At 41.5% G+C, this 27,812-nt stretch overlaps 1 protein-coding gene across 1 annotated transcript in view; it reads left to right on the top strand.

The window, feature by feature from the left end:
• Positions 1 to 1,537: 1,537 nt before the first annotated feature.
• slc2a15a (solute carrier family 2 member 15a) overlaps positions 1,538 to 27,812 on the top strand; it is a 35,496-nt gene continuing 9,221 nt past the window's right edge. The window contains exons 1-8 of the mRNA XM_026190335.1: positions 1,538 to 2,017; positions 3,855 to 3,953; positions 10,072 to 10,232; positions 12,046 to 12,170; positions 12,474 to 12,619; positions 12,916 to 13,048; positions 15,939 to 16,126; positions 24,046 to 24,156. Coding sequence (XP_026046120.1) covers positions 1,973 to 2,017; positions 3,855 to 3,953; positions 10,072 to 10,232; positions 12,046 to 12,170; positions 12,474 to 12,619; positions 12,916 to 13,048; positions 15,939 to 16,126; positions 24,046 to 24,156 — 1,008 coding nt within the window. The 5' untranslated portion in view covers positions 1,538 to 1,972. The remainder of the gene's footprint in view (positions 2,018 to 3,854; positions 3,954 to 10,071; positions 10,233 to 12,045; positions 12,171 to 12,473; positions 12,620 to 12,915; positions 13,049 to 15,938; positions 16,127 to 24,045; positions 24,157 to 27,812) is intronic.

Below are 27,812 nucleotides of genomic sequence, written 5' to 3'. Positions count from 1 at the left end.
CATGTGTGCTAGCAGGTTAACATTTATGGCAACTGTTTAATACTTCAGTGTTTTTGAAACAGGAGCCTTACTGACCTTTTCAACCTAAAGTTCTGTGTAGTGTTAACTAAAATTGAATGAATGTTAAATACTCAGCAGTTGGTGAGGTGTGAAGTTGTGTGTCAGCTGGAGGAGTCACAGTTGGTACTGAAAGGGTTGAAAATGAGTTTCTAATCACTGTGGTAATCTTAGTGGTTACCACGGTGAAAAGGTGTGTTTTAGCTAAAACTACAGTCCCTTAGCTAACACTGTTCAAGTAGTTTTAGTACCTGACAGTGTGGCCAGCTAAACCTGAAATAAATAAAATAAAATAAATAATGGGCTAAAAATACTAAATGAATTTCCACGTGTCATGAAAAAAGTTTCCAGGAGGAGTCAAAAATGAATGCAGACTTTATGTCTTCTTCTATATTTGTCTTCTAAAAATGATTTTCATGTAGGACTAATCTGCCAAAAGCAAAAAGTGGTAATGCTGTTCTGGATGTGTGTTGTCCTACAAACACACCTAACGTGTACTTTTAGTTCTGTTTAAGCACTAAAACAGCATGAAGACTTGTGTTGTACTTGAAGAACACTGTTCGGCCTTTGCATGTTTTAAAAAGGACAGAAATTGGCACATATAACCTTCATAATTCTGCAATTCTTTGTCTCAAACCTTATTTCTACTATGCCTTCTGTTCTAATGTAACCTAGAGCTTGCACCAACATGCAGGTACAAAAGTACAGTAAGCCGAATTCTTCTGAATCCTTCCGAATCCTTCCTAGGGCGATCGTGGCTCAAGAGTTGGGTGTTCGTCTTGTAATCGGAAGGTTGCCGGTTTGAGCCCCGGCTCAGACAGTCTCGGTCGTTGTGTCCTTGGGCAAGACACTTCACCTACCGCCTACTGGTGTTGGCCAGAGGGGCCGATGGCGCGATATGGCAGCCTCGCCTCTGTCAGTGCACCCCAGGGCAGCTGTGGCTACACCTGTAGCTGCCTCCACCAGTGTGTGAATGTGAGAGTGAATGAATAGTGGCATTGTAAAGCGCTTTGAGGGCCCCGAAAAGCGCTATATAAATGCAATCCATTATTATTATTATTAATCCAACACCACAAAAAAAAACTTCTTTTAACTTTCGGGCAAATTTCAGAGATATCTAGCGGTATCGCAGTTAATGAGTGCAGTAGAGTTCGTGTGTGCCAGGAGGCTGGATTTTAGAACAAAACCAGCTTTTCAAGGAACAGCAATAGAGGTAAAGTCACAGGATTAAGAAATGTGTAATGCAAAGCAGGTGATTGTTCACGGTCACAGTAAACACTGCCCCTCTTCTTTCAACTACAACCAAAATTATGAGCACATGATGACTGTGATTACAGGGGGTAGGGCGGGGTGGAAGGTTCACTGAGGACAAATGCACTCAAAGATTAACAGTCTCACTGTGTGGTGGTTCCTATAAATGCAGAAGAAATACCGACAGTTCTCTTTTACTGACACGATAAGTATATACGCCGTGCACTGCAGATCACAGAGTTTATTTTGGAAAGCGTGTTGTCTTAAACGGTCTCTCATCTTCTCTTTCCTCTTTGCCTTCATTCTTGACGTCTGTCTTGTCTCACATGTGGAACCTGTTTGACTTGGTGTTCCCTTTCTGTTACTCCTCTTCTTTCCCTCTCTCTAGCATCGATTTCTTTCTTAGTGAATTGACTTAGAGCTAATTGCTTCCAGCAGGCTTTTCTCCAACTGTGTCACGCTGCTCTCCATCATGTGATGATACGATGTGGGTTTGTTACTGGGGGCAAACAGACTGCTCATTGGAGAAAAAGCCTGGAATACTTCAGTCTGTGGTTGAGAGCCTGTTTGACCACATCTGCTGCGAAGGAGATGAGATTCTTTGCAGTGTAGAGAAATCATATTTTTCTTTTTACTTTTTGGGACCAGCTGACACGTTTCTTAAATGGCTGAGGAGGTTTTAATTCCACCGTCGGGGAAAATCACTTCGGTAAGTCCAGACAGACGGGCACTAAACAGAAGCAGAACTATCAACTGACTGATCCCATCCTGTGCTGGACATACCGAGAAGAGGCCTCTGCTTTCTTATTTATAATTTATTTAGTGTTATTATTTAAGTGAGGTTGAAAGTTGAAACAAATTTATTGCGTAAAAAGAAATCGCTATTTTTTTAAAAATAAATGACACAAGATTTACTCATTTTTGGAAACTGAGTAAACAAAATAATGTTTTCAGTGGGTCGAGCTTAATAACTGAACAGAAAGCATTCTGAATTTAATTTGTCGCGTACATTCGTAAAAAATCAATGAAAACTCTCAGCTGTAAGAATCTGTTTTTAATTTTATTTCTATATTACACCAAATAAAGCTTTAGGGACCCAAACACAGACAAAGGAAAATCAGGATTTTTGACCAAAAGCGAACCATTTATTATGGCTGGTGGTCATAATTCAAACATTGTCATCGTCCTTACAAATGTGGCTGTATTTAAAGGGAAATAAGCAGGTTTTTGAAACATGTGTTTTATTGCCTATAGCTATTGTTACAACAAGATAATTAACTAAACACAAATTCCTTTACTTTTTGTGTTAAGTTCATATACAGTTAAAGACATTTGCAGATATTTAGATTTTGTACATCTTGTTAAGACTTACACACAATACTGTAGTATTGTGTATAAGCTACTGTTCATTTCTTAATATTTTGCTAGGAAAATGGGAAAGGTATGGTGGTTGATTGAAGCATGTGTCAGGATACATGGAAATACAATGTACAGGGAAAAACAGCTTGAAAGATAATATTTGGAATAACCACCTTTATTTTTCAACACAGTCTGAACCCTTTTTGTCATGTAGCACCGTGCGGCAGCAGGTGGAGCCAGGAGTCAAAACACAAAAGCTTCTTGAAGAACAGTCCAAAGCTCTTCTTTCCATGTTTCCAGACTATTTTTCTATTTGTTGTTAAGATAACCCTATACTGCTTCAGTAACAGTGAACTTCAAAGGAGCCACGGCATCATGTTATAGACATGGTTGTAGACAATCTGTTGTACCTCGTACCTACTTTTGCACCTGATCGCTCCATAAGACCCATCGCACTGATGTTCAGGTCTATTCTTGTGTAATTTAGCAAGCTTTGGTGAACAGTAGATGGATCAAATGCATCTCTCTGGTGCTGCATCTGTCGTTTGCAATATTATCATTATTATCAATATTTTCATTTAACTGCTGTTGGTGCAACAGTACAATTGTATGCCTGTCAAACTGACAGTAATACATTATATATATATTTTTACAACATGATATAGAAACACAGAGTCTGAAGATACAATTTTAAATGAGTAATTTGGTGAGTTGTCTGTTACGTATAGACACACCAGTTCATTCTCTTGGAAAGGCTTGGTGCCTTATCAGTGCTTGAGCGATTCAAGAGTCAGTGTTAAATAGCTTAAGAGTCACACAGTCCTCTAAAAGATAGTCAGGTGCAATGAGTGCACTGAAAATGAATAAAAAGTAGCCGGTGTCCAAAGAAAAGCACTGAAAGACTTCCAGAAAGTACAAGAAAGTCTGACTCATTAGAGCTAAATATAAAGAAAGTGTGTGTGAAAGACTTGTTTTTAAGATGTTTTTAATCTGATTGCTTTACACAAACATGCCAACTTTCTTATGTGACATACAATCAGAGATTTATGAATGTTGGTGAAAAAATGACAACTTAAAACTTAACTGATTTTTTTATTCACACAGCGTATAAAATGTTTTGTCTTAACTTTAAGAAGCTGTGAGCTCACCATCATATTCTGCATGTGTCTCTCCTGCTCTGTCTGCAGCACCTCACTGCCTCTTTGCTGGCAGTGGCATTCCTTACCTCCTTTGGGAGCTCTATGCTTTATGGGTACAATCTGGCTGTGGTAAACTCCCCTGCTGTGGTAAGACACACACACACACACACACACACACACACACACACACACACACACACACACACACGCACATCTGGAAAGTAACTTATTGAAGTGCATTTGTTTATAACAGCCGTTATATTTTGCATGGCCAGATCTTGCATATGAATCTGCATGATCTACTGGCCAGGAATTTGGTTTTGGAAGCTTTGTGGTTTCAGTGTGTTTAAGTTTGTAGTCCCAGTAATATCGATTAATCATACAGCCACTCAAAGTTGCCGCTTTCGGCCAACATAGATATCCAAACATTTCTGGCACAGCTTCCAAGATGGAAAAGGACAAAGATTTTTCTTATTCATTTTATTTATAGCTCCTGTGATTGCTGTGTGTAATTTTAACTTGTTTGCATTTTTCTGTGCACTTTTGATATTTAACTAAGTTTGGGACCATTTCCCCTTTAAATCTGTAGTGGTTCAGTCCATTTGGGCTGTGGTACAACCATTGGGTTTAACCAGTCAGCCAGTACAACCCCCTTAACTGCTGATTGGTTAGCTTATTTATGTGTAAATGTGTGATTGGTGCACTTGGAATTCTTTCTTTATTGAAACACAAAGTATTGGTATTTTGTAAAAAAATATATATATATATTTTTGGTGTTTTCTGTTGAAAACGACAGTTTGTCTGAGGGAGGGGAGCACGTGCCCTCACAGTTACCCCGAGATAAAAATAAGACTCATACTCTGATGTCGCAGTTTTCATGAAAACTGTTTCTCCGACTCAGCGGATCTAAATAAATTGAAGAGGTATGTTCTGGCATCTGACTGTTAAGTCATCCTATCAAGTCGAAATTACTTCTGTACATGTTTAAGTTACACTCTGTTAAAAATGCAGATGTATTAAGAACAGTTGTAATAACACACTCTGAACTGCATAATTCTGAAAACAGGATTTTATCAGTGATTATTTTTTATTAAAGGTCAAAACACATCAATGGCATTCACTAAGAAAGATTTCCAGACATGCAGAGATGGGGCTTTGCTGCTTGTTTGTAGAAAGACTCACCATCATTAATAAGCAACGATCATTTCAATAAAATTCAAATTAAACTTGGCAGCTGAACAACAAGCACAAAAATTAGAAAAGCAGAAGTCCCTCATTTTAACATTGTGATAAAGTTTGTTATGAAAACGGTCCTCTTCTTTTTATTTTCCCAGTGTTTTGTAAATACTTCATACGTTACAATCACAGTGATAGGATAGAGAGAATATTTGGGTGTGGAAGTCGTTGGCTTCTGTGGTGGCTGATGTGTGAAGAAAGAATCTGTTGTGAATCCGTTGTCGCTCATTAAGACCAGGTTGAATTTGAAGGTTAATCCTCTCCTACCTGTAAGCACATAGAGCTTTTGTACGTATAACGAGCTAACCAAATCATTGAAGAAATAGTTCAGCCTGGACACTTATTTGTGGGATATGTACCAGTTGTTGGATTTGTGTCTCTTTCACAGTGCAAAGGTTTGGAACCAGAGTATTAAAATAATTCGCAAAGGTGATATACTAAAGATATACTAAGATTAGTGGCAGATAGCTTGAGTAATGCTTTCCACCAAGAAAGCAGATGTGACTGGGATCGTTACCACTATAACTGTTCATTTATTTGGAAAACGTGAACAGTGAAGATTTCCAATAGTTTCAAGTAGCGAGCCCGAGGAGTGATCTCTGCGTGAAATATTTGCATTGCAATAATTGTTGGGCATCACAACATCCAGCAATAAATTAAATGTATGTTTTAATTTCAATTTTGTATTGTATATAAGAACATTAGCAGCGCAGTTAAAAATGATTTTGTTCAGAAACATAGGCCATAAGAAGATCATTGGTAGCCTTTCATCTGACTGAGACTCTTTAAATAAAGCATTTCTCTGCAGATGATCAGTTTGCTGTTTTACACCTTGTCCTTCAAGAAATCTTCAGACAAAAGTCAGATTAGAGAGTGGCTTTAAATTAGCTAAGAAACTGGGTCAAGTAATGCCTTTTTAAGTAAAGGTTTAATTACTGCGTGTAAAGGCCTGTGGTACAACCCATTAACAGAGAAAGGTTGATCATATTTAAGACTCAAGCATGAATTAATTGAAGACATCTACTGTGATAAAGTCTACTCCCCACTGCTGTGTAATCAATTATTGTGAATGTAAATGTTATGTTATATAAAGTTACGTTGAAACCAAGCACACCATTGTTTTTCTTGTGACATTACCAATAAGTGTGATGTGTCACATGACCCTCTTCCTATTGAAAAAACAAAAGTTGTATCCAAGATGGCCGACTTCTAAATGGCCACCATGGTCACCGCCCATCTTGAGGAGTTTGCCCCTCACATATACTAATGTGCCACAAACAGGACTTTAACATCACCAACCATTCCCATGTTATTACGGTGTGTCCATAGAAACGGCCCACCCTGTATAGTGTGATTAAAGTGGTGGGTGGGTTCTTTTACATTTTGAGAGAAGCCAATTGAGTCTAATAACAGATTAAATGCCATGTTGAGGCTGTCATTTTTAGCATCTACATGGATGTTAAAATCACCCACAATAATTATTTTATCTGAGCTCAGAACTAAATCAGATAAAAAGTCTGAGAAATCAGAGACTCGGCCTGTGCTTTGAGGAAGCTGACAATCAGAATGACTCGGGGGTGTTGATTCGTTTAAACTAACATAATCATCCTGCTGTAACCAGGTTTCTGGAAGGCAGCGTAAATCAATTTGCAAATAATTGCTAATTCACAGGGACTAACAGGGACTTAGAAGAGAGAGAGCTAATGTTTATTAATTCACATTTCACTGCTTTATTCTTTAGTGCAGTTGTGGATAATATATTGTTCTTTCTTTGTGGGGTTTTTTAGTGTTTAAATTATTTGGGGGGGGGTAACAGGAGGAGAGAAGCTGTTTCCTGGTCTCTGGATAGTCACATTAAGAGAGGTGAAATAAATATAAATATAAATATAATAGCAGCTGATTGGTTTTGCTAATTCAGCACTGTTCAACTTGATGTAAACACACAAACTAGATATTCAAAAATGTAAGCATTTGGAAAAAAGTCAGGGTCCAAAGGAGAATAAACCCAGCTGGGGTTAGAACCAAGAATCTGAGCTAACAGTGGTTAGCTCTGTCAAGAAGAGGAAGCTTCGGTCTGTTACCTTGCTTGCTCAAGCTAAAGTTATCTGAATGTAGTAATATAAATGTTCACATAAAGGGGTAGGTGCTGGCACCTGATATCTGTATATTTCTCACAAAATAAACTGCTGCTTTTACTGACTGAAAAATATATCTGATAATAATGATCATCAGGAAACCCAAAGGAGTTTGGTCTTTGAGTGCTCTTGCTAGTCATGAGAGATCTTTTCGTATCTGTTACAAGTAAATATTCGGTTTGAAAATGCTGGTCCATGGCTGGTCTCAGTTCACACGGGGGTAATGAAAATCTCAAATAAAAATGATCTTCTTTGTTGAAAAACCAGGCACGCTGCTCATGCTCATGCTCGAGTAGCAGCATGTGTCTGTCAGTTTTCCCGGCACGTGACACATGGTTCAGGGGAAACTGAAGTTAGCGCTAACACGTGCTGGCACATGTAAACTGATGATCAGGAGGTTTAGGTCAGACAAGACTTGTGGCTTTAATTCCAAAATATCAGAGTGAAAACTGAAGGTCTGTCTTGCTCTTATGTAACCATGATGTCGAAGCCACATGATACAAACACAGGTTTTTTTTACTGAATTGTATTTAGGAATCTGATGAATTCACACATGTATAGATTCCTTATATTTTGCATGGAAAATGGAAAATTTGTGCATTTATTTATTGAAATGTACAAATATACACAGAAATACAGTATCCAAGGCAAAAACTGTTCAGTTCTGATAAGCTTGATTCAATATTTGGTATTACCCCCGTTTGTTCTTTAACACAGCCTGAACCCTTTGGGAAGCTTTCTTGTAATTTCTTTTAGACTTCATGAATAGTTCTCAAACATTTGTTGTCAATATGATCCCACACCACCTCAGTATATTGAGGGGGTCTTGGAACGTTTTGGGCCACCTTTAGCAAGCTGCTCTAAAATGATTTTTATTTCTGTAACAAAATCTGACCTTAAAAACCTTTTCCCAAAAAAATATTTACGTGAGCAGACTGTGCAATGGCAGCCAGTAATAGAATTTATTTATTCATTTTTATTCAGACAAACTAAAGTCTAAAATAGGCAGTGATGAGACACAGCTATGACTAATCAAATGGGACAAAAACTGAATGCAATTCATAAGAACACATGACTATCAGGAAATAACTAAACAGGGAACACCAACAGGGTAACAGGGAAACACTGAAGGCAGGATACGCTAAAGGAAAAAACACAATACACATAATAATCACGAACAGAAACTAGACAGTAAAGCTAATAGAAATTAAAATGCAGGATTACTATAAACAAAAAGATTAACCTAAAAAAAGAGATACAACAAAAGCTCTGGAATGTGTGCAGGGCTGTGGGAATGGTGTCCCCTGTCCATTTGACTTTACCCTGAGTCCCGGTTATGTGGAAGACAGGCCTTTATGTATCCGGTCGTTAAGTGATGACGTGACGAATCCTACTTCCGGGCCTAAAGTAGTCTGCGTTTAATATGGCTTTTGTGTTGTTAACATGTTTAATGTTTTGTATTTTCTTCTATTTAATCTCAAAAAGCTCCTAAAACAGTCAGTGATCACTGTTGACCTCCCTCGGCTTTTATTACCGCTAATCATTTATTTAAGCTCAGTTTTTAAAACCTTAGGATGTAACTACAGCCCAGCCCATGCAGCAGTATATGAATGACTAACCTCGTATTGTGGATGGATTATCTCAGTTGTTCTCCTGGCTGAAGTTTGGTCCTTTTACAGCATCCTGCCATGCGATTACATTTGTTCCTGACCACCGAGAACACTCACGGTAACTTTTATCGAGTGGAAAAAAAGTTAGCTTGTTTATATTATGCTAACATAGCTGTGTCGCTAGTGGTCACGTAGCACATCATTATATACCAGCTAGCCCAACTTCAGTAACCCTACAAACGTCACTGCTGTTTAGTTTTTGGTCTTCATTTATGCTGGAAGTGATAGCAGAGCTGTACGTTTTAATTTGTTTCCAAAACCCCGCAGTCAGGACATGCTATATTGTATTTAGATAGAAGCTAGCGAGCTAGCGAGCTAACTCCCTGCTAACTTCTAACTCCGTTAAATGTCATAAATTCTGTTTTCATGGATGCCTGGATGTTAAACTCAATTGTTACCCCTGGTAGAGCAGAACGCTGATCATTTTATTAAAGATGAAAGACTTTAGACAGTTTTTCAACTCTCAGTAATGCCATAGTGATCGTTTGATATATGGACCTGCAGCGGAGTTTAGACCCAGACATGGCTAGTGACGTCAGAATTAACGACCGGATAGCAGCATAAGCCTCTCCAAACATTTCATGACTACACACATTAAGGCAGTGGGTGTGTAGTCACTGAGCACTTTGGAGCAGATGACTTTGGCACAGGAATGATGGTTGTGGAGAGATAGTGGACTGTGACAGTGAGAGGTTAAACATCCTGGTCAGGACTCCCTCTGGCTGGTCAGCGTAGGCACAAAGTTCTTTACCAAGTACTCCGTCCAGCCCAGCAGCTTTCCTGTTCACAGCTTTCAGCACCTGCCTCACCTGGTGTTCCTGGAAGACGAGAGAGCAGTGGCTGGTGGAAGCGCCTCAGCTGTGTCAGGGCTCTTTGTTTCAAAGTGAAAGAAGAGGTTTTAATTCTTATGCCAACGTGCTCTCATCAGTGGTGGAGAGGCCATTGCCCTCAGCCGGAAAAGGGTAGAGTGCCCACTCCGGGTCAGGGGCAAGTGACTGCCTAACGCGAGGACTTTAAATATCTTTGGGTCTTGTTCACGAGTGAGGGGAGCGGGAGATCAGCAGACAGCAGCTGGAAGGATGTCGACGCTGTACAGGTCATGGATGAATGGATGGGTGGATGCATGTCTTTCTTTCATACTTTTTTGTTTCTATTCTTATTTGATCTTATTTGTATGTCTGTTATTTAAATGCATCCTATTTGTGCTCTTCCTCACACTGTCAGTACATCAAGGACTTCTACAACAAGACAGTGGTGCGACGCAATGGAACAGGACTCAGTGAGGAGACCCTGACCCTCATGTACTCTCTGACTGTGTCTGTATTTGCGGTTGGAGGTCTGCTGGGCTCACTCATTGTGGGGATGCTGGTCACACGCTATGGCAGGTAAAACATTCGTCTTCATTTTTTTTGAAACTTAATTACTGAGAAGTATACAACAGTTTCTACTGTACATATGATAAGTAGTGCTGTCAGTGTTAATCTTGTTAAAATGACGTTAACGCCATAACCGCATTAACGCGGCAAATCTCCATTAGCGAGTTAGCGCGGATCGCCCCGTGCGCGGGACTGCACGGCATCAACGCATTAGCACTGTTAGCTCGTTAACGCATTAGCACCGTCCAGGTATGTGTGGGCTGAAATTTCATATATGCAACATACAATATAATTCCTTAAAAAATCCCCCCAAAACTATTTTAAAAACACCATAATACCTGGCGGAGGTTTACCCTGGTGCAGGTGTGCCGCGGTCAGTGGAAGAATCCGCGAGTTTCTCTGTGAGTTTCCCATTACGTCGTAGCTACTCGGTGCTTGTTGGAAGTTTAGGGGTTTTTTCGCTGTAAAAAGAAGTTTTCTTCCCACGCACAGCGGACACTAATGTTTTTGTCACTTTTTATGGAATCAAACTCAAAGTAAGGTCAGTACTTCCACGCTTTAAACGCTGCACGCTCATACTCTCTCTGCACTCGATATAGGATCCATTGTTGATCTGCACACAGCTGTTGTCACGAACGTCGCACTCGCTTACGTCACTGTCATGAGACATTCTCACAAAAAATCACGGTTTTAGTAACGCAGTAACACAGCATTCCTACGGGAAAGTAACGGTAATCTAATTACTGTTTTTGCAATAGTAATCCCTTACTTTACTCGTTACTTGAAAAAAGTAATCGGATTACGCGTTACTGCCCATCTCTGATGATGGGTTGGTGACACATTTCTCCTTTTTTCCACATTCCTGTCAGTCTACATTTAAATGAAAATAAAATCATATTTATAAGCTGATCAATTTCTTCACATTCATTCACATTCTTCAGATTTATGGTTAATCACAGCGTATGAGCAAAGTTTGTGGCTATTTGGGACTTAAACAGCTTTTTGCATGTGTGTCAACCCGATATCAGCGTGAAATAGTCACGCCGGTCCACCGTGTTCATTTCACACTATCCAAAGCATGAAATGTGTCGGGAGTTTCGTGTGTGGAGGAGAGGAAGAGATGACCCAAATGCAGGACTCGCGGTGAAAGCTGGTGTTTATTGAACGAACAGGAAATGACTGGCTGACTGAATGAACTGAGCATATGGCGACAACCTAACAGCAACACTGACGCTGAACCGAGATAAACTGAGGGTTTAAATGCAGTGACTCACGAGGATGATGATGAGAGACCGGTGAGTACACGGCTGAACATAATGAATCCAGAAATGGAACATGAGGAAAACAAACAGTGAACATGAACTGAAAATGCAGCGTCAACGACCCAGGAACCCTGACAAAGTGAACACACATGCAGGAGTTGCATTTCCAGCAGAGAAAGCTACTTAAAACCAAGAAATCAGCAGTGAACAAAATTCACTACCTTCCTGAGTCCTGAACTGCCAGAATAGCTGGGCAGCTAATATGTATTTACACGAGCATGTGCTAACAATGCCTGTTTACACACATTCCTATATTATTGAATAAATGAAGTGTCTCCCTCTGCTATTACTGCAGCTTCTGCATGCATGTCCATTTCATGCTTTTGAGAGGCAAAGTGTGAAACCGACGCAGTGAACCGGTGTGTCTATTAAACATTTTGCAATGATCCTGGGTTGGTTATGACTGTGTGTATCAGGGGATGGGGTTTCCATTATTGCCCTTGCTGTTTCATAAACCTCTGGGTCACTTACTTTTATGTGCTTTGTACGTGTACTTTCAGGAAGGGGACAGTGGTAAACACAACAGTGTTGGTGTTTATTGCTGCTTTACTCATGGGCTTTAGCAGGATATGTGGGTCACCTGAGATGATCATCATTGGCCGTTTCATCACAGGAATCCACTCAGGTACACACACACACACACACACACACACACACACACACACACACACACACACACACACACACACACACACACACACACACACACACCAGTCTGAGGAAGGCCATTCCCTGTGTGCAGAGGAAGAAATATTGGCAAAGCACCGTGATAAAAAACTCTTTTTTCCCCAGTGGCCCTAATCCTCTTCTGTAATAAACACATCCTCATTCCCAACTCTTTATATACTTTATTTTCAATTAAATTAATGTTTAAAAGTGAATCAGAGTAATATCATAACAAGCTTCTTCTTTGCTCTTATTCTTGCAGGCATCTCTCTAAGTGTGGTACCAATGTACTTGGGTGAGATAGCACCAAAGAACTTGAGAGGTTTCCTTGGCCTTGTGCCGAGCATCTTCATTGGAACTGGAGTTTTTGTTGCCCAAATCCTCGGTCTACACGAGCTTCTAGGAAAGGTAGTCAAGCAACCTGCGTGCGGACTGGACTGTAGCATACACTGCTAACAGTATACTTTAAATCAAACAGTCAAGATGTGATTGAAGACTTTCAATTTCAAACATTCAGAAGGTTTTACAAAATGTGCTCTAAAAGCTGTTTAGGAACCAAAGACAATGTTATACGTAGTCCCCCCATGTTCAAAGGCTTGTGACTGATTTGTTGCCAAACCAAAATGTTGCTATTAATGAATTATTGCTGGTGTTTTTCTCAGCACTTACTGTTGGTAAGCATAACTGTTGTGTTACTGTTGTAGGAGGAGCACTGGCCCCTCTTTCTTTCAGTGATTGCTGTGCCCACTTTCATCCAGCTGATGTTGTTGCCATGGTTCCCAGAGAGTCCTAGGTACCTGCTGATTGAGAAGCACAACATCCACGCTACCATCAGAGGTCAGTTTGCTTTTAGTGCAACATTATTTAGGTTGGAGGATGAAACAGCGGCACCGTGTCTGTAGGAAGGGTTAGACTTACAGAAGTGTTCAGTGGAGACATTGATTTCTTTACTGTGCTTCAGCAGCTTGTGTGACAGCTTAAAGAAAGCTGTAGAACTGATTGTATTATAGTAATGATCTGCAATAGATGCTGACCTGATTTAAAAAAGATGGAGCTGGGACAGGGGTGCTATATTCTGAGAAAAAAAATCTGAATATATGAGATTAAAATTATGTATTTAAAACTATTTTTCCATATGTCAGGAATCTTGTTGTTCATGGGGGTAAGATTATAAATATCAGTTAGTGGCTCAACTTTAAGAAAATAAGGATCAAGTTTATCAAGACCAAAAGCTTTAAAGCTTCGTGTACCTCCATGACAGAGAGAGAAGCTCAAAAGAAAAGAAAGCCTCCTTTTCACCAGTCAGTTTTAATCCTGGATTGAGGTGGTCTCGCAGTTTTAAACAAGTAACATGTGTATTTAAAACTGAGAAAAGGCAACCAGTCTTGATTAAAATCTACAGCCAGGAAATTTTCACAAAGCTCTAAGGTACCTGTGTGACTGTTTGACAGTGTGGAAGGCTGGAACTGGACACCAGTGATGATGAAGCCGTGATAATGTAAGCTCCACTTTGTTAGTGTGGCCAGGGGGTGTGATGAGGAAAAGAAACCAATGAGCACGGCACATTCACACACACTGAGACGGTGGTGTGGTGACTGGGAGCTTAAAAGCTTTACAATCACAAGGACACCACAAAATGCCACCCTGGGAATATCTAGTTCAAACTATGCTAGTAGGCACTCAGGTCTGTTATGCTTCGGACAGAAATGTGGTTCAGGGTGTAAAATAAATAGTTTATTGCCAGCTACGTAAAAAACAGACATCAAATAAAAGTTGTTAATTTAATTGCATCTACACTGGTAATTGATTCAGAGTTGTGGCTTATTAGTGGGGATGCCAGATGATGATGAAGTCCGAAGAATCATCAACCTTTACATGAGCTCTCACTAAGGTGCAGCTTAAACCAGGGGTGCAAAAGTAGCTGCATACCACAGAAAACACAAAATCAACTAATCGTAAAAGAGGGATTACAAAGACTTAAACATTCTGGGTCACCACAGAGATCCAGTGGGTTGTGCCTGAGCCTCCCACCGAGGCCCAAACATCCTGCAATATGTAGTAAAATTTGCATTCAAGGTAAAAATGACAAAAGTATATACCAATCAAATTGCTCTGCTCGAGTCCCAGATAAAAAACGGCCAACGATATGCTTCTGCAGCTACGACCTATAAACTCACCTGTTTACTCCCCAGTAAAGTAATTAAATTCATTGGACAAAATAAGAACATACCAGTAATCCATGGAGGAAACGCTTCTGAGAAAATAATCTGCAGGCAATCACAACAAAAGGACCAGCAGCCTCAATCAACAACCATATTCAGACTGAAGTAGCAGCGGCATGGATGTGACCTGTAACAGCTAGGAAGGTCAGGTGACCGAAGCCCCGGGTACGTACAGCAGCCGGCGTGCCAGAGAGGGATGCTCAGGTAGCAGCTACAATCACATGATAGTGATGGTGTGATGAACCCTAACAAATATGTCAAATACTGCATTTCTGGCCAATCGCTTCACCAACGGGCAGATGACACGAAGGCTACGTCCACACGTTTTCTCTCCGTTTTGGCCGCCCGTCCACACTGAGAAGCCGTTTTTGCTCAAGGAAAACGCAGCGTTTGGAAAACGCTCTCGAAAACACACGCATTTGAAAACGGTGCTTTCGCGTCGCAGTGTGGACAGTGAAAACGGAGACTTTCGAAAACGTTGACGCATGTTATGGCCTGGTAAATGGCCTGTATTTGTATAGCGCTTTTCTAGTCCCTAAGGACCCCAAAGCGCTTTACACAACCTGTCATCCACCCATTCACACACACACTGGTTAGTCATGTGATGTAATAAGAAGCCCCTCGAAGCATAAGTAACAGAAGATTCAGCATCACCTGATCCAGCCCTAGCTACAGTATATATTATTTATCAAAAAAAAGATGTTAAAAACCAGCCAGTGTTACGTGTCGTAGACTTCTCAACCAAAAATCTCACACAACTGTTAGAACATGTGACTCAGACATACAGGCAGGTTGAAAGGTGCAGCTGTCGTTGTTTTATAAGATTCAGATCACCAATACTCCACTAATAAACAGGAAATGCAACATGCATGTTGATGAGGAAGTCAGAGTCGCAGGGAACAAGATTTTATTTCTAGGTTTGACTGAGGCCAGGGAAAGTCCAGTGTTCTCAGGTGTTGAGGTGGAAACCCAGAGGAGTTCAAAAGCTGTCTGCAATCATTACAGAAACATTGTTATTTTTTTATTTATATGTAAATCTCATAAATCCAGGGAGTTTCTCTCAGACCACAGTCCTCCTCCCCAGTTCACTATATATATATATATAAAAAAAAAAAAACACCCAGCACGCCCCTGCGGGCGGTTTATCCTTCAAGCTCGGGTCCTCTACCAGAGGCCTGGGAGCTTGAGGGTCCTGCGCAGTATCTTAGCTGTTCCCAGGACTGCGCTCTTCTGGACAGAGATCTCCGATGTTATTCCCGGGATCTGCTGGAGCCACTCGCCTAGCTTGGGAGTCACCGCACCTAGTGCTCCGATTACCACGGGGACCACCGTTACCTTCACCCTCCACATCCTCTCGAGCTCTTCTCTGAGCCCTCTCTGAGCCCTATATATATATATATATATATATATATATATATATATATATATATATATATTGGTAAGTATATGTGGTGTGTGTGTATTTTTAAACGATGCACTATAACCACGCTACTCTTTTCTCTTAGCTCTGAAGTGGTACAGAGCTAAATGTAACATCCAGGCTGAGATTGAAGAGATGCAGGAGGAGCAGCGCTCCCTGTTCTCAGTGGAAACACTGTCAGTATGGAAACTGATGCTGGATGACACGGTCCGATGGCAGGTGCTGAGTGTGGTGGTCATCAACATTGGCATGCAGCTGTCTGGCATCGACGCTGTAAGAACAGTAAATAGTTATACACACGTGTAGATGTTGTAGCAGAAATCAACCTTTTTGCATTTTTACAGCTGCTGAGGTGTTAAAGCATGGAGGAGCAAGAGAGTCACGCACATTGAAATAAAGCATGTTATGAATGGATCAGCAAGTCTGCAGTTAAATATGAATATAAAATATGAAACTCATTTACAAATGACTTTTTAACGTAATTTGTGGAGTGAGACATTAAATTAATCATGTGAGAATTTAACGAATAATAAATAATATGTGTAATTCTAAATAAATATTTCTAAATACGTTATTATTCATCCATCATTTAATTGTTCAAACAAAAAAAGGTTTTACACAAAAAACATTAAACACTCAACAAAATCCTTTTTTAAAATGCAGTAAGTCAAATGACTCATGAGGCTCATGTTAGCTAGTTAGAAGACATCCCAGCAGTACTATCTTACTACCATTGTTATTTAGTTAATGTGCTCTTCACAAATAGAGCCTGAAGCAGCTACTGCTGTTAGGACCAGCCCCAACATGATGTTACATCTACACTGTTACACCTGTCTCTCTGTCATTTTCATGTGTTATTTATTACTTCTACTGACTCGCTCTCTTCTACCTGCTTCCTACTCTACATATCACAGTGTTATTTGTGAACATCATGTCTTGGCATTCACTCTTTTCTCTGTATTATTTTAGGTTCTTTACTTTACAATATAAATACAGTATATATCTAAATATCACCATGAGGCGACTGCTGTTCTGATTTGAATTAATAGAAATGTAATTGAATTAAATAATACTCCGTGCAGATTTCTGCTTGACCTCCATCCTCTTCCTAGCTGCCCTAATCCTCTGCACTTCCTTCTCCTCTCTGTCTTCATCATTTTCATAATCAGATCTTCAAAGTACTCATTTGTACATTTCCATGTAATCAGTGTTACCCTGACCTGCTGCACACCCAGCTTGACCTCTCCCTCTCTAGCCACTGAATAGAAATCCTTTTGTTATTCTTTGTGTCCAGCCTCACATACAATTCCCCATAAACTTTTTCCTTTGCCATCTCTCTTTGCTGACTTCCCAGTAGTCCTGTCTGCTTTTTTCATCTTACGCGGAAGGCATTTAACCCTTGCCATTGGGTGGATTCATGGCAGTGTGGAGTCCACTGAAGTCTGGGACTGCAATGACCCAGACTGAGGAATCTTTGGAATGTGGAGACCATGTGGAACGGGCTCTGGCGCTGAAGCGCTCGCACTCACACGCTGACAGCATAGAGTCTGCTGGCTGCATGGAGACCTCTGCCCCAGGCTCAGACAGGGATTAGTGGGGCACTCGACTCTGGGAGAAGCAAAAGCCTCCACACAGCTCACACAAAAAATATATATTTTTGAGAGGACTGTTCCAAGAGCACAATTAACAGTCTTTAAGTTGGCAGACTCAGGCACAGGCTCTGTAAACGCCAAGATGTGAATGAGTGAACCTGCACAAGACAAAACTCTGAACTTTCAGGCTGGAAAACAGAAAACTCAGTATGTCTGTGAAGGTTCTCAGTCATCCAGGTCATCGTAGTCAAAGGAGCTTGCAAAGAAAAGCGTCTGGACTTCTTTAAGTTGCTTGAAGACGTTTCACCTCTCATCCGAGAAGCTTCTTCAGTTCTAAGGTCAAATGGTGGAGAGTCCCAGATATAAACCTAGTGGGAGTTTCCCCCCACAGAGGGACAAAAGGACCCCTGATGATCCTCTAATCGCCTGAGCCAAGGTGGGAAACTGGGTGTGGGTCCCAATCAGCCAGAGTTTCGGGTGAGCTCATTGTGAAACCTGGCCCCACCTTATCATGTGAATTCCTGAGGTCAGATGGCCCAGGATGTGAGTGGGCGTTAAGGCGTCTGGGGAGGGATCTCAAAACTGGATTATAGATGGCAGAGAGTTGGTGTCGTAAACCCCCGCCTCTGTTCAAAGATGGTCGCTCACAGTGGACATAGATGCTTCTTTCACTCCTCTTTCAAACCATCTGTCCTCTCTGTCCAAAAAACTCAATCTGCAGAGCAGAGCTGAGTGTCTGTAGGAGATGAAAGGAGAAGTTAACTGTGGCCATGGTGAAACTGGAGACAGTATCTTGCATGATTTACAGTATGTTTCAGAAGGTTTACAGCGAATGGGCAGAAATCAAGAGGAAAGGTGAGTGGTTCAGTGGAAAGTGGGAAAGCAGGTGTGTCCTTGTTTTTAAAGCAGTGGCAGCTATCAGTTTGACTCAGTTAAGTTAAACTGACAGTGCTCTTCAAACTTTACAAGGAATGCATGTTAGTGAGCTTGGAATTGCTAAGGAACAAGGGAATGAATGAGAACAGAGTACTACGGAGCAAAAAACATAAACTGTGAATCACGGTCACCATGATGGTGACAAGGATCTGGTGGAAAACAGCTGGTTCTTAAATACCAAGAACTAATTAGACATTGCAAAGCAATTGCAGGAGAGAAAGCCCAGGAAAAGCCACTTTGCTGTGAGTAAGCATGTAATTTCTGCTGCTTCGGGGGTTACCACCACAACAAGCACCAACCAGCTTATAGTCACAGTTCAGTGCAACAGCCTCAGGAATGGGGCTGAACAGGGTCCATTGACACTCAGTGTCCTCATTCTCTGAATCCTGTCAAAGCTCTGCCGGAGGTGAGAGTTGATGATCTCATGGGCCTCTGCTAGGAGTTCTCAGAACACCCTCCATATATGTTTGGGTGCACCAGGTCTGTCCAGTGTCCTCCACTGGCCACCTAATCCAACTCACCACCAAGTGGTGATCAGCTGACAGCTCAGTCTCTCACTTCACCCAAGCCTCCAGAACATGCAGCCATGGCTGATCCTCCACGTACGGCCCAGGGAGGTCTGGTCCCATGTACACTTATGGACACTTTTCTGTTTGACCATGGTGTGCAGTATGGACAAACTGTGGTTTGCAGAAGAGAACTGTGCAAAGAATCAGGTACGACTGGTTGGTTCCTCCCAATCACAACCCTCCAGCTTTCACTGTCATTGCCCACATGAGCACTGAAGTTTCCCAGTAAGAAGTCCCCAGGTGGAGCACCCTCAACCAGCCATCCCACTCTCCAGGAGATTGGTTCCAGAGCCCAAGCTCTATGTTGAGGTGAGCCCAACTACAGTATATCTAGCCAGTACCTCTCAATCTGTCACCTCTCACACTAGTTCAGGTCCTTCCCCTTCAGGTTTTATGTCCCCATTGCCAACCTCTGAAGCTGGGTTTTGGTCCGCCAGGGTCTCTGCCTTTGTCCGACTCCCAACACACACTGCGCCTGACTCCTACGGTGCCTCCTGCAGGTGATGGACCTACAGGAGTGTGATCTCATGCCCCATCTTTGGGCTGCACTCAGCCAGGCTCCATGGACTAAGGCCCGGCCACTAGGTGCTCACCCTCCCCCAGGCCTGGCTCCATGGCAGTGCCCTGGTCGCGGTAACCCCATCCTGGGCAGTGTGAACTGTTCCCTTAAGGCTCTCATAGGGTTTTCTGAATCGCTCTTTGTCTGGTCTCTCACCCAAGACCAATTTCCCATGGGATACCTACCAGGGGGCAAAACGCCCACCAGCAAGCTTCCCCCTGGGATCCCAGGGACACACATACCCCTCTACAACGATAAGGTAAAGGTTTACAGAGGGGAGGTATTTTAATTTAGTAATGTATTTTAATGTGATCTTAATGAAGGAGTGAAAAAACTGTCTGACGGCCGTCTATGTCGTGGAAAAAACTGCTGAAAGACTAAAGTTAAAAACGGTCTCTGGATGAATGGTCACCAATGTTAAAAAAAAAGATATCAGAGTGGTAAATGCCTTGTATATATGTTGTGTGTGTGTGTGTGTTTGTGTGTGTGTGTGTGTACTTCTTCTAAAAAAAGTTTAAAAAAAAGAGGTAAATAACTGCACAATTGAGGAGAGTCAATAATTTACATAAAAATTTACATATAAAAAAAAGGTTAATGGTTATATGGTTAATAGTGTTGATTTTTTTGTTGTTGAATTATGTTTATTTTATTTTTTAAAGAAAAAAAAGTTAAAAACCATTGTCATTATAACCTTAATGGCCTGCTTTGCCTTTTTTTTTTTACAAGCAAATTCCAGTTCTAATAAAATAATAATCATAATAAGTCATAATCTGGTCTTAAAGGACTTAAATAAGGTAAATACAACTTCCGATGAACAAAAATGTGATATATCACATGATACTTATTTTAAAATATTAGCTGAAAAAGTTGTGTTATTGCAATAGCAACACCTCGATTCTTTTCATTTTCAGCCGTCCTGTTTTAGATTTGCTGTTGAGATTATTTTCCTGTTAGTTTGTTCAGTTTTGGCCAAGCTTTAGCTGTTGGACAGATGACTTCACCTTTGACTCTACAATACTCTGGTATTCAGACAAGCCTATGGATTACTCAGTGACTACAAAGTGCCTGGGTCTTGTGGCTACAAAGCACTATGAGGTGTTTTTGCTGTGTATTGTGCATTATTGTCACATATCTTCACTTTGGTCTCATCTGTCCAAGCAACATTTTTCCAGAGGTTTCGTGGTTTGTTCAGCAGCTAAAGCTAAAACATACTGCAATGTTCTTTTTCCTGTTAGTGTTTTTTCTGGTGACTCTTTCAAAGCTAAATATTCAGTTTTGTTTTTTAATTTTACATTTATGAACTGAAAACAAGAACTCTGAGATTTAGCCCTTGGAGTTTCTCTGTGCACTGTATTGCAGTTCTGTAGCAGACGTTATTATTAAGAAATTATTATCATTATTATTATTATTAACCTAATAATATATATATAATTTTAATCAAAATGACCAATTTCCTTTCTTTAATAAACCACACAAAAAAAAATACAACAAGTTGACTGCACGGACTACTTTTGTCATTTGCTTTTCTTCAACAAAATGACTGATGTAGTGCCTTTACTGTAGACAGTAAAGATGACTTTCTGCCTTAAGTCGTGTTTTTTAAGTCACTGAAAAGCATCCTCTACTTGGTTGAGATCAGGTGACCTATTTACCTGAACAATATCCTGTGTCTTTACTTTGAGAAACTATTGGGTTGCTTCTTCAAAGCAAAGGGACAGTGCCACAAACATTATCCCTGTGCTGTGAAGTGCTGTCCAAACAGATCTGCAACATTTTGCTGAATCTGAGCAGTGTAGCTATTTACGCTTCAGAGTTCCCCCTGCTACTCGTCTCAGCATGCCCATGCCACCATATTGCCTCCACCATGTTTAAAACACGATGTGGTGTATATCAGGTCATGCGCTGTTCTTTTCTTTCTCCATACCATTCCCATCATTCTTGTATAAGCCAATCTTGATTTTATCTGTCCAAAGATTTTTTTTCAAGAACCGTGCAGGCTCTTTTAGTTATATTTTTTAGTAAAGTATCCTCTTGAGTGTGACCAGTGTTTTGCACCTTGTAAACCTTCTGTATTTACATGCATCAAGGTGTTAGTTTGACAATGACATGCCAACCTTCTTAAGAGTGCTCTTGATGTTGTAGAGGGGTTTTACTTAACCAAGGAAGGATTACTGTAGTTTTCCATGACACTTATTGCTGCTGAAGTGCATTCATCATCATTTGTTTACATTTTTGGTGATTTGGCCACTTTTAACATGTTTTCTAAATGAAGAGCTAATAAATAGAACTTCAACACTAAAGAATAAACTCCAGATCTCCATCTGTTAATTTTTTGTAAAATAATAAAGACCAAAACTGTTAGGGATTTACACTGAACAAAAATATAAATGCAACACTTTTGTTTTTGCTCCCATTTTCCATGAGCTGAACTTAAAGATCTGAAACATTTTCTACAAACACAAAGGAGCCATGACTGTCAAATATAGTTCACAAATCTGTCTAAATCTGTGTTATCTGTCGTTCGCCGAGATCATCCATCCCACCTCACAGGTGTGGCATGTCAAGGTGCTGATTGGACAGCATGAATATCGCACAGGTGTGCCTGAGACTGCCCACAATAAAAGCCCACTCTGAAATATGCAGTATGATCACACAGCACAATGCTACAGATGTCGCAAAACCAGTCAGTATCTGGTGCAACACATCCAATGGAGATGTGTTGCCTGTGTGAGGTAAATGGTGTGCATTGGGCATAGAGTTGATCAGGTTGTTGATTGTGGGTCCACTCCTCTTCAATACTTGTGCAAAGTTGCTGAATATTGGCAGGAACTGGAACACGCTGTCGTATACGCCGAGCCGAGCGTCCCAAACATGTCTGGTGAGTATGCTGGCCATGCAAGAACTGGGATGTTTTCAGCTTCCAAGGAGTTGTGTACAGATCCTTGCAATATGGGGTCGTGCATTATCATGCTGTAACATGAGCTTATGGTCATGGATAAATGATAACCCCACCGCCACCATGGGCCACTCAATCCACAACGCTGACGTCAGCAAACTGCTCATCCACACAACGCCACACAAGCTGTCTGCCATCTGCCCTGCACAGTAAAAACATCTGTCATCAAAACACCTCTCCAACGTGGCAGACGCCATCAAATGAGAGCATTCGCCCACTCAAGGTGTCATGGTCCCTGTGCCTCACCAGCTGATTCTGTATTAGGCAACATGTTTTCTCTCTCTCTCTCTCCCCTGCCGGGGTGATGCTCATTATGGGCTCCCGCCCCTGGCCCACGCACCTGCTGCCTATCGGGATAATCACAAGGCCGATTTAAGACAGCAGCACTGTGTCACTCGTCGCTGGATCGTTGAGTTATCAGCGTCAGTCGCTCAGTAGATTGTAAATAAGGATCTGTGAGTTCGTTCCGTCTGTTCGCCTCTAACTATAATCTCTGTGTACAGATCTATCCCGGACCTTTCCCAGCCGGCCTGTCATCCCGTGGACGAGTGAGTGGATGGTGTTTCCCCAGTGTGGGGAGTGAAGAGAGAGCCTTTGGAGGGCGTCAGATTCCCGTCTTTTCCCTCACATACCCCGGAGCCCTGGACCCCCCTCCCCTCCCTCCAGCACTTTGTAAATAGCATCACCTGGTGTCGTTGTGTAAATAAAATCTGTAAATCCTGTAAGGAGTCCCGGTCTGCGCCTGAGTCCGTTAACTGAAACCTGACACAAGGTGGTTAAAGTGACAAACTGCAGTCAGGTCCAGACTCCGATGAGGACCACGAGCATGCAGATGAGCTTCCCTGAGACGGTTTCTGACAGTTTTTGCAGAAATTCTTTGGTTATGCAAACCGATTGTTGCTGCAGCTGTCTGGGTGGCTGGTCTCCACCTGGTCGACCATCCTGGAGGTGAACATGCTGGATGTGGAGGTCCTGGACTGGTGTGGTTACATGTGGTCTGCGATTGTGAGGCCGGTTGATGTACGGCCAAATTCTCTGAAACACCTTTGAAGACGGCTTATGGCAGAGAAATGAACGTTCATTTCACAGGCAACAGTTCTGGTTGACATTCGTGCAGTCAGCATGCCAATGGCACGCTCCCTCAAAAGCTGCGACATCTGTAGCATTGTGCTGTTTGATCAAACTGCATATTTCAGAGTGGGCTTTTATTGTGGGCAGTCTCAGGCACACCTGTGCGATATTCATGCTGTCCAATCAGCACACCTGTGAGGTGGGATGGATGATCTCGGCGAACGAGAAGTTCTCACTAACACAGATTTAGACAGATTTGTGAACAATATTTGACAGTCATGGCTCCTTTGTGTTTGTAGAAAATGTTTCAGATCTTTAAGTTCAGCTCATGGAAAATGGGAGCAAAAACAAAAGTTTGCGTTAATATTTTTGTTCAGTGTATGTAGAAATATTCCATACACTTTATGCAATACTTGTCTTTAACCCACTGTATTAAATATGGAAGTGAGCATTTCAATCACACCTTGACTGACTGTCAGATATTTACCTGCATTTCTCTTTCACCACAGATATGGTTCTACACCAACAGCATCTTTGAAAATGCTGGAATTCCAGCTCCAGAGATCCAGTATACCACAGCAGGAACAGGAATTATAGAGATCATTGCTGGACTCATTGGGGTAAGCATACAAATTAGAATTCATGCAATTATATAGCAGTTGATGTTACCTTTGTATTAGTGTTGTATTGCATTTTATTTCCACAAAAACAGATATTCATCATGTACAGAACTGAAATCAGGAAGTGATTTTGGGGCCTGCTTCCCTCCTTTAAGCTAAGCTGAGAGAAACACCTTGCCTAGCTGTTTCCATTGTTGCAAAATATTTTGAGTGCTCGAGTTTATCAGAAAAACACTATATAAGAATCAGTCCATCACATTAGGTACTAGTTTGCAACAGTGTCGATAGCAACAGCACCATCGTCCTCCAGTTGACACACACTGACTCACACTGCATTGCAGCAGACAAGGTGGCGCAAAGCTGAACACATGAACAGTAGCTGACAACAACACTGCAAATGCTGCTGCAAGTATTTATCAGACAAATGGTCAAATGGTGAAAATCCAGTTGTTGATAGGCCTTTATAGGTAATGTATATGAAACAGAAAATTTGGAATCACCAATTAACATAACACATCTCTGACCTGTGAAAGGAAGTAGGAGTGCATGAAGACTCCATACAGAATGGCTCCAAAAAACTGGTGCATGCAATGGTGCTAACCAGTGCTAAGCAAGGAAGCAAGTTTATCATACTGCCCATATGTTAATGCGAATACACAGTCATCACATGATAGCATAATACTAATATTTGTTGTCTAAAAAGTCTTATGTCCAAAACTGAAACTGGAAACGTCTGAGAAAAGTTTACCAGCAACGTTATTTTTGTGCCACTATTCTGAGCGCACGTAAAAAATGTTTGCAGGTGCAAGTGTTGCATTTTGAGGAGAAATTTATTTTGAGCGAAGAAAAGCTGAATTTGAGCGAATAAACTTCATTGCTGCCTGCAAAAAATGTATTTCAGTGTTTGCTATTATCCACACACACACACAACAGCAGCCCCTCTCGCTCAGTTTTTGTATTTGCGCTCGCAATGTGTTGCTCGCGCTCTCAACATTTCTGCCTGTGCGCGTTCAACTCTTTGTGTACATCGTTATAGTTGTACCACAAAACCAGCCAATCACAGACTTGGATGCAAAAAAATCTGATTGGCTGTTTTGGTCTCCAATCAGCTCGAAATGACGAAATGCAATATCCCAGAATGCATTTGTCCAAAACTCAAACGAGGCAGTCGCGGAGGAACACAGAGTGGCGGAGTTTGAAATATTACTCTGTCTGAGTCACAAAATAAACTTTAAAGATATTTTCATGCGAGAATGTTTCTGTGTAAACTTCAAATATCTGCTCGATTCATCAGGACATCACATATTTGCACAAGTGCTCTGACGTTTTCGGAGATGCCTGTTACCCACCAGCTGACCGCACAGTCGTGTTTGACAAAATGAGTCTAAATGATAAAGTTTGGTGTAAATAACATGACATAAATGCTGTGCACGCTCTTCTCTCTTCTGTTAGAGCCTCAGATCAGATTAGCTGGGTCTGGGTCGACTCGCTGCTCTGGAAGAGTTTAAATCTATCACAGTGGCTCCTGGGGAACAATCTGTGATTACCAGAGATGGGCAGTAACGCGTTACTGTAATCTGATTACTTTTTTCAAGTAATGAGTAAAGTAAGGGATTACTATTACAAAAATGGTAATTAGATTACCGTTACTTTCCCGTAGGAACGCTGCGTTACTGCGTTACTAAAACCGTGATTTTTTGTGAGAATGTCTCACGACAGTGACGTAAGTGAGTGCGCCGTTCGTGACAACAGCTGTGTGCAGATCAACAATGGATCACATATCGAGTGCAGAGAGAGTATGAGCGTGCAGCGTTTAAAGCGTGGAAGTACTGACCTTACTTTGAGTTTGATTGAGTTTGGCGCTGTCACTTGGTGTTCGCTCGCTCTGTGGTAGAGTATCACTTCCTGTTCCTGCTCAAACACAGTGGTGTTTCTGAGTAGCTTATTTGCTTAGCGATTTAATTAACAACTTTTAAATACATTCTTCTTTCATAGTATAATCTTCACGTGCTTCCTCCGAAGCACACTTTCTGTGTACTCACTACCTAATTTATAGCCAAAGTATTCACTCACTGTCTCTGTACTGTCTCGCTAGCCTAGCTTAGCTCGTAGCCGACTCATTAGCACCATGGCTACTTCACCTGTCCCTCCTGCACTTTCTTGCTCATTGTGTCAGATGTTTAGTTACTCCTCGGCCTCCTTTAGCAGTAATGATATCTGTAACAAATGTAGCATATTTGCAGCGCTGGAGGCCAGGATTACTGAATTGGAGACTCGGCTTCGCACCCTTCATTCACCCGCAGCTAGCCAGGCCCCTGTAGCTGGTGCAGCCGAAAATAGCGTAGGCCCCGCTAGCTGTTCCCCGGCAGGTCCCAAGCAGCTGGGGAATCAGGGCGGCTGGGTCACGGTGAGGAGGAAGCATAGTCCTAAACAGAAGCCCCAGGTACACCACCAACCCGTTCATGTGTCTAACCGTTTTTCCCCACTCGGCGACACACCCGCCGGGGGTCAAACTCTGGTAATTGGCGATTCTGTTCTCAGACATGTGAAGCTAGAGACACCGGCAACCATAGTCAATTGTCTTCCAGGGGCCAGAGCAGGCGACATTGAAGGAAATTTAAAACTGCTGGCTAAGGGTAAACGTAAATTCAGTAAAATCATAATTCACGTCGGCAGTAATGACACCCGGTTACGCCAATCGGAGGTCACTAAAATCAATATTGAATCGGTGTGCAACTTTGCCAAAACAATGTCGGACTCTGTAGTTTTCTCTGGTCCCCTCCCCAATCAGACCAGGAGTGACATGTTTAGCCGCATGTTCTCCTTAAATTGCTGGCTGTCTGAGTGGTGTCCCAGAAACGATGTGGGCTTCATAGATAATTGGCAAACCTTCTGGAGGAAACCTGGTCTTGTTAGGAGAGACGGCATCCATCCCACTTTGGATGGAGCAGCTCTCATTTCTAGAAATATGGACAAATTTATTAAACCCCCCAAAATATGACTATCCAGAGTTGGGACCAGGAAGCAGACTTGCAGTCTTACACGCTTCTCTGCAGCTTCTCTCCTCCTGCTACCCCCCCAAAAACCCATCTCCATAGAGACTGTGTCGGCTTCCAAAAAGACAAAAAACAAACTAAAAACCAGCAACAAACAACTTAAACATAAACAATCACAAAGAAAGAACAATACAGTATCCACATCTGAACCAAAGAGTAAAACAGTGAAATGTGGATTATTAAATATTAGGTCTCTCTCCTCCAAGTCTCTGTTAGTACATGACTTAATAATTGATCAACAAATTGATTTACTCTGCCTTACAGAAACCTGGTTGCAGCAGGATGATTATGTTAGTTTAAATGAATCAACACCCCCGAGTCATTCTAACTACCAGAAATCTCGAAGCACAGGCCGAGGGGGAGGTGTGGCAGCAGTTTTTCACACCAGCCTGTTAATTAATGAAAGACCCAGACAGACTTTTAATTCATTTGAAAGCCTGATGCTTAGCCTCGTCCACCCCAGCTGTGAAACTCAGAAACCAGTCTTACTTGTTATCATCTATCGTCCACCTGGGCCTTACACAGAGTTTCTGTCTGATTTCTCAGACCTTTTATCTGATTTAGTTCTGAGCTCAGATAAAATAATTATTGTGGGTGATT

Source organism: Astatotilapia calliptera, chromosome 13 (genome assembly GCF_900246225.1).
Source record: "Astatotilapia calliptera chromosome 13, fAstCal1.2, whole genome shotgun sequence".
NCBI classification, from domain to species: domain Eukaryota; kingdom Metazoa; phylum Chordata; class Actinopteri; order Cichliformes; family Cichlidae; genus Astatotilapia; species Astatotilapia calliptera.
This window is presented reverse-complemented; position numbering and strand designations above follow the sequence as displayed.